Genomic DNA, 6,964 nt, shown 5'->3' with positions numbered 1-6,964 from the left:
CTTTTTTTTTTTTTTTTTTTGGTACCGGTTATTGAACTCGGGACCTTACACTTGGGAGGCAGGCGGAGGAACCTCTGAGCTAAATCCCCAGGCCTTTCCTCATTTTCTAAAGAAATATAAAATTATTGACCAATGCTCACCACTATTTACAATAAACGATGTACAGCAGAATACGATGTACAACAGAATAACAGTCTGACTATTACAAAGTTATTTTCTTGGCTTTCGCTCAAAGTTACCCCAATACTAAAAAGATTGAGCCTACATATAAGGAACGTGAGGGTCAAGAAAAACATACAGCTGGGCATGGTGGTGCACTCCTGCAATCCCAGCACTGGGGAGGCTGAGGCAAGAGGATCACAGTGAGTTCAAGGCCAGCCTGAACTATATAGTGAGATTCTGTCTCAAAAACAAACAACAAACAAACAAGAAAACCATGCAGGTGAATAATTTAAATTACTCTTTTATTTCAACAGGTCCTAACCATCTCAATAGGTTTCCATGAGCCAAGTCTTAGACATTCCATGAATCATGACCTTTGAGTACACAGTTATCAACTTATTGTAAAGGAATAGGTCATTAGGAATACTGTATTTAAATGTCCCCTGACAAGCGTTGTTTAGCTAATTCAAACAAAATAGGTTTTGTCTTGTTTCCTTATTTGGGTGGAGAAGTTGTTGGTAGTGATAAAATTTTTCTTTTCAGGAATTTTACAAGTAAAATGCTGCATTTATGTGATAAAAGGCATAGATATAGGTTCTGATATGATTGCTTTGATTTTTTTTGCGGGGGGTACTAGGGATTGAGCTCGGGTCCTTGTGCTCGCGAGGCAGGCGCTGAACCACTGAGCTAAATCCCTGGCCCTGACTGCTTTGAAATTATCCACTTTAAACTGTCCAGTTAACCATAGAATCATTTCTTTAATTTGAAATGTTATGGCTTCAGGACAACGTTCAATTTAGCTGGAAGTGACTAATTTCTTAGGTTGCTCTGAATGATGGCATCTCAGAAACATGGGCTTGTCATCCATGGTTTTTGTTTCAATGAATGTTTTAAAACATAAACCATTTGTACAAGTATTTTATTTATACAAACACAAGCAACAAAAACTCAGAATGGTACTTAACCATATGAATTAAAACTGAGTTCTGATTTGATTTGCTGTGCTTTTTATTTTAATTTCAATGTTTTAGTACCACTGTTTATTACTTCTCTCAGGTCCTTCTGCAAGTCTGGTCACCCCTACACAAGTCCCAAACCCCTCCACTTTCCTCCTGTGGAGCTCAGGAGCTGTCTCCCAGATCTGTCCATCATACCTGATCTGCTAGACAAACAGCAACTGATTCATCTTCTGCCTAAGGCCTCCCATAATGCCCTGCCGCAGGTGAATAAACCCCAGCCTCTGACTGTCCTTTGTCTGCAGGTACAGATCCCTGGTTGAAGCCAGCCCAAGATCATTCCTGCCTCAGTCTCCTGACACTCCTTGAGCTCTACTTAAATGCCACTTTCTCTGAGCATGGAGGCCTTCCCTGGCATCCTGCCTAAAATATCCTCACAAATCACTGTCCCCTCCACAATACTTGTTACAGCCTGATTTGTTGCTTACCAGTGGTTATCACATGGATGTGAACACCAATGCAGGGATTAAATGTGCCTTAGTTTCAAATATCAGGGCCTGACATGGCCCATTTACTTAGTGGCCCCATTCAAACGCAGCCTCCCTTTCTCTTCTGGGTGTGGTCCTACTCTCCTGGAGCACTAGGTGATTTTTTTTTTTAGGACATCCTGATCCTTTGCTTAGTTCCTGCACATAGGACACCACTCATTTCTGGCTTTCTAGAAGGGTGGGGCTAGATCCTAGATATTTTGAGAGAATATTATGTGTGATGACTTTCGTGTCATCTCTCCATGCCTTCTGTCAGGAGCTGGGGAACTCCTGTGTTGGTCACTGCTCAGTTCCAGTCTGTCAGATTGTTGAAAGAATGCATAAATCTGATGCACTGAGACTGCATGAGAACCCCTGGGCCTTCCAGGGCAGTTACCTCTGCATTACGGTCCGGTAAGCCCAAAACAACCCGGACTCATGTTTTTACAACTTTTTTAATATATATTTTTATAAACAGGTCACGTGATAAAATAGCACAAGAAACACTTACCAAATATAAGGTTATATCTTCCGCATATACAGGAGAATGAGGTCGTTATTTACAATAAGAAAGTGATTTTAGGGGTTGGTTGGTTTTGTTTTCCTCTCTCTCCTTAAATTTTCCTCCTACAGTTGTTGGAAATGTCACAGCTTCAGTTACATTAATACTTTGGGCAAATGGACAGTTGCCCCCTCCCTATGAGGGGGCTCTGGGAGGAGAGGCTGAAGAAACTGGCTCCTGACCACTCCAGCCTGGAGCCTCCTCGGCCAGTACTCCAGGGGCAGGGAACTCTTTGGGCTGCTGAACTGTTTCTCTGCGTCAACAGCATCTCTCTCTCCTCTCTCTCTCCCTCTCTCTCTCTCTCTCTCTCTCTCTCTGTGGAAACTGGCTACTCCCTTCCAACCAGATAAAGGTTGTCCCAAGATTGGGTGTGGGCACTGTATCTCCTGGGGTTCAAGGCTGGGATGGAAAGGGGTCCCAGCCCCCTCCTCAGCATTGCCAAGATGTGCCAGCATCCCCCATGACTTCCAAACGTCTGGGGATTAGACAGAAGACAGTCAGAGCCCATTTGGGCAGGCAGAGGTGGGGGAAGCTGGGGAGGGGTGCATGGGGTGGGTGTAGAAAGGGGTCCTCCCTCCTCTTGAGTGTGGAAGGTATGCTGATCCTGACCCCCAGCTGGGCCCATTTCTGCAGATTCCATCTCAGATGACCTGCCCAGGGTGAGCCTTGAGGTGCAGGGCTGGGTGTAGGATTGGCCGAGTTATTCCCCATGGTGCCAAGGGTGGCTCCAGCTTGAGGACTCTCAAGATACCTGTACCACCCCCAAGCTGAGGTGGACGGGACAGGCGGGGCTAATGTTGATTAATCCAAGGTCACTGTCATCCCAAGGCTATCTCAGCCTGGCCAGGGCCCAAGAATCTGTAGGCCCATGTGGGGCTGAGAGGGCAGACAGGGACTGGCCTACATGGTGGCCTGCTGCCAGGAAAAGGGGTGGCCTTTTGGGTCAGTAGGGGAAGGGGAGGGGGAGTTGGGCTCCTCAGAGGGCCATGGCTTTGGCAGTGGCCTGTGTCCCCTCACACCTCTCCAAGGGCTCCAGGCACAGTAAAATGGAAGATGCAGGAGACCCTTGGGGCTTTCCTGGGCCTCTGAGTCTTGGGGGACTTAATTCCCCTGTTCCCCAGGGCCCTGCCCGGGGTAGGAGACAGCAGGGAGGCAGAATACAGGTGTGGTGGGGAGGGCGGCTGGGCCGAGAGCGCCCGAGGACCGAGCTCCTCAGCGGGCAGGCGAGTGATGGCGGCGGCGGTAGTGTGGTGAGGGCGGGCGTGCAGTGCGGGCACGAGGGGCATGCACAAAGTCCCCGAGTGTGCGTGCGTGCGTGGGGCTGGCCCTGCTACCCCCTGCCCAGGGCGGGCCGGGCAGGCAAGGAGCCGAGGGGTGAGGGCAGGGCGGAGTTTCCCTCGGTTCTCTGTGTTCCCGGTGGGGTCAAAAACGGGACTCAATGGCACCAGCACCCGCCCAGATCGTGGCCTGTTCCAGCGGCCGAGGCGGGGTGCCTCGCGCTACTCGATGACAAGGCAGCCGGGCAAGTGCTGTGAGAAGTACTTGAAGAGCTCAGGTGTGGCCCCGGGGCAGTTGGTCAGCTCTAGCTCCTCCAGCTCCTGCAGCTGCACCAGGCCGGACAGCCCCGTGGTGGTCAGCAGCGGGCAGCCTGTGGCAGGCGGGGCAGGGCAGAAGCTCAGGGCACCGTGGGCGGGGCCTGCACTGGAGGGCGGGAGTGGGCGGTGCTGGGCAGGGAACCCTGTGAGGGGGCTCGCCAGGCTGGCAACCAGGGTGGAGCTTGCACTGGGCGGGCCCTGTTGGGGGCGGGGACCAGAGGTGGTGCCGGCTTTAGGTTAGTGTTTGCTGTTTCTCCTGTGATTTGAACTTGGAACCAGGGAGCTGGCGCCTGGTTGAATCCCCTAAAGGGCTTGATGGGGCTGGGAGCGTCTCACTATGTGAGCGCGAAGTTCAATGCACAGGACGCACGCAGGGGGTCTCACCTGCCAGCGACAAGAGACGCAGACTCCTCATAGCCAGGAGGTGCTTCAATCCGAAGTCCTGCACCTGAGTGGGAGGTGGGAAGGGAGGCGAGCTCACTATTTCCGCTTGCCTAAGACCTGGGCCCGATGGAGGGGCAATAGGCGGGATTCAAAACGGACATTTATAAGCCCCCGGGGAGCCAGGAAACCGCTGGAGAGAGCCGATGAAGACCCTGGGGACCCTGCAAGCTTCGCTTAGTCTGGGTGCAGAGTGGGTTCCAGACCCCTGCAGGAACCGAGTGGGGGCGGGAGCTGGTCGCTGGACTGTGCAGATGGTACGTTCCCTTCGCCCCCCGCCCATTCCAGAGGCTCGGAGGTCAGTACCTGGCAGCACCATCGCAGGTAGAGGCTGCGGAGGGACGACATGGTGGACAGGTAGCTGAGGCCAGTGTCCGTGATGCGCACACACCTGTGGTTTTACCAGAAGGGGACTGCCCACCTTACACGGCCTCACCCACCCCTCAGGTGGGCGCCTCCCTCATTCTCCCACGAGAAGCCCTGCCCTCTCCGGAGTTCCGCCCCCACACCAGCCTGCCCAGGCACCACAGGCTCCAAGGATGCTGAAAAACTAACTCTTGCATTTCCACCAGGTCATGGAGCCGCTCACCGCCCCAGAGCCCCGCCCCCGGTCCCTCTGCGGCTTAGTCCACGCAAGACGCAAGACGCCCAGGGTTCGGCCCCACCCACCGTAGGGGCCCAGTTCACGGTGACCCACCCGCCGAGGCCTGGGTGCGAGGTTATGCGCACCTGTCCAGCACCAGCTCCTCCAGGCGGTGCAGGTCACAAGCCACGTACTCCAGGGCCATGTCGGTGATGCGAGGGCACCACGAGAGGTCAAGGCTGCGCAGCTTCCGAAGGTTTTCAGCCACCAGCTCGACGCCATCGTCGGTGACCTTGGAGCAGCCTGAGAGGCTGAGTGAGGTGAGGTTGGGCAGGCTATGCACCACATTCACCACACCATGGTTGGTGATCTCCCAGCAGGAGAGCAGGCGCAGTGTGTGCGTGCTGTGGCCCTGGCGAGCCGTGAAGTAGGCCAGCGCTGTGTCTGTCACGTGGTACGCCTGCAGGCTCAGCTCGGCCAGGTTGGGCAGCAGCTGAGAGATGGCTGCGATGGCGTCGTCCGCCACATTGATGCAGTCACTCACACTCAGCGAGGTGATTCGTGCACTGAGACTGGACCACAGCCCGGCCTCCGTGAAGTCATTGCAGCCTGAGAGCTCCAGGCGCACCACCCCCTGCATCTGCTCCAGCATCACCTGTGGGGAGCGGTGCCTATCAGAGGTGAGCCTTGCTCAGTGCCCTCATCCCATCCCTGGAATCCTTCCCACGGAGCCCAGTGAGGATTGCCTAGACAGGGTGTAACGGAGCCCCTGAGAGGCAGGAAGCAGGGGTCTCTAGAAGGTACTCTTGTGCAAGCATGGGTCTAACTGAACTTTGCGCCAAGCATTATGGCCCACGCCTGTAATCCCAGCATCTGGGAGGCTGAGACAGAAGGATCGCTTGGAGTTCAAGGGCAGTCTGTGCTACACAGTGAGTTCAAGGCCAGCCTGAACTACAGTGAGACCCTGTCTCAAAAACAAACAAATAGGGGCGGGATTTGGCTAAGTAGTTCCGCCGCCTGCCTCTCAAGGCAAGCACAAAGGCCGGAGTTCCATCCCCGCTACCAAACAAACAAAAAGCAAACAAACCTCCTGAATTCAGAGGAGCTCGCCTAGAGTGTTTGTTACGCTTCAACAACTTTGAAAAGAGGGGCAGGCCATAGGAGCAAGACCCTGGCTACAGCAGGTGCTCCAAGCTGTTTGAATATTACAGTCCAGATCCTGGGGACAGTGCAGTCTGTCCCCTTGCTCCTCTGACCTTTGCTACTAAGAAACCATTCCCCAGCTGCCCCTCACCTTCCTCCAGTACCCTCTCCACCCAAAACCAGCTTTATGAGCAGGAAGGGCCCCACACTTAATTGGCTGCTGTTCTGTCACCATGGCCTTGAAATTATTACTCACCTTTGAACAAGGGACCCCACTGGGATGTTTCCCAACTATGTAGCTAGTACGGCTCCCTCCCTCACCCAAAGTCACCATTCCCCCTTAAAGCACCAGTGCACAGGTCACTGATGTTTTCTTTTTCTTTCAGTACCGGGGATCGAACTCAGGCCCTTGAGCTTTCAAGGCAGGTGGCGGACCCGCTGAGCCAAAGCCCCGGCCCTCTGCTGTTTTCTTATTGTGTGCTGCCCCTCCTCTGGGGCCCAGCACTGTCTCACATCCATGAGCCACTACAGCCTGTCCCTGACCTTCCCCAGCCTTGTCCCCACCTGACCAGGTTAGGGCATACCTCTAGGCCAGCATCAGTGATGGTGGAACGCTTGAGGCTCATGGCCTTGACCCCCTTCTTGGAAAGCGCATAGTTGTCAATGAACTCACAGATGTCCAGGTCGGAGACACCAACCAGGCAGAACCCCTCAAAGCCACGTGCAGCAAAGCCCTGCAGGTTCACAAACTCCTTCTCGCCACCAGGCAGCACATTGTAGAGCTCCTTGGCATGCAGCACGGGCATGAGGCCCGCCCAGAACTTAGGCTGGTAGAGCACACGCCGCCAGGCCTTGCACACCTGAGCTAACACGCACTTCTCACATGCTGAGAAGTACCAGAAGAGGCCATTGAGGATCTTCTCGTCTGTGGCTAGTGGTGGCCGCTCTGCTGGTGGTCCAGGCACTGGGGAGGCTGGTCCACCTGCAGGGGAACA

At 54.0% G+C, this 6,964-nt stretch overlaps 1 protein-coding gene across 1 annotated transcript in view; it reads right to left on the bottom strand.

The window, feature by feature from the left end:
- Positions 1-1,349: 1,349 nt before the first annotated feature.
- Fbxl16 (F-box and leucine rich repeat protein 16) overlaps positions 1,350-6,964 on the bottom strand; it is a 12,305-nt gene continuing 6,690 nt past the window's right edge. Inside the window, exons 2-6 of the mRNA XM_033758461.1 lie at positions 6,554-6,964; positions 4,973-5,481; positions 4,550-4,634; positions 4,187-4,250; positions 1,350-3,855 (exon numbers count right to left, since the gene is read on the bottom strand). The exon at positions 6,554-6,964 is cut by the window's right edge and continues 254 nt beyond it. Of these exons, the coding sequence (XP_033614352.1) occupies positions 3,707-3,855; positions 4,187-4,250; positions 4,550-4,634; positions 4,973-5,481; positions 6,554-6,964 (1,218 nt within the window). The 3' untranslated portion in view covers positions 1,350-3,706. The remainder of the gene's footprint in view (positions 3,856-4,186; positions 4,251-4,549; positions 4,635-4,972; positions 5,482-6,553) is intronic.

This window comes from Fukomys damarensis, unplaced genomic scaffold (assembly GCF_012274545.1).
Source record: "Fukomys damarensis isolate Sample0158 unplaced genomic scaffold, DMR_v1.0_HiC HiC_scaffold_34, whole genome shotgun sequence".
In the NCBI taxonomy this organism is placed as follows: Eukaryota; Metazoa; Chordata; class Mammalia; order Rodentia; family Bathyergidae; genus Fukomys; species Fukomys damarensis.
This window is presented reverse-complemented; position numbering and strand designations above follow the sequence as displayed.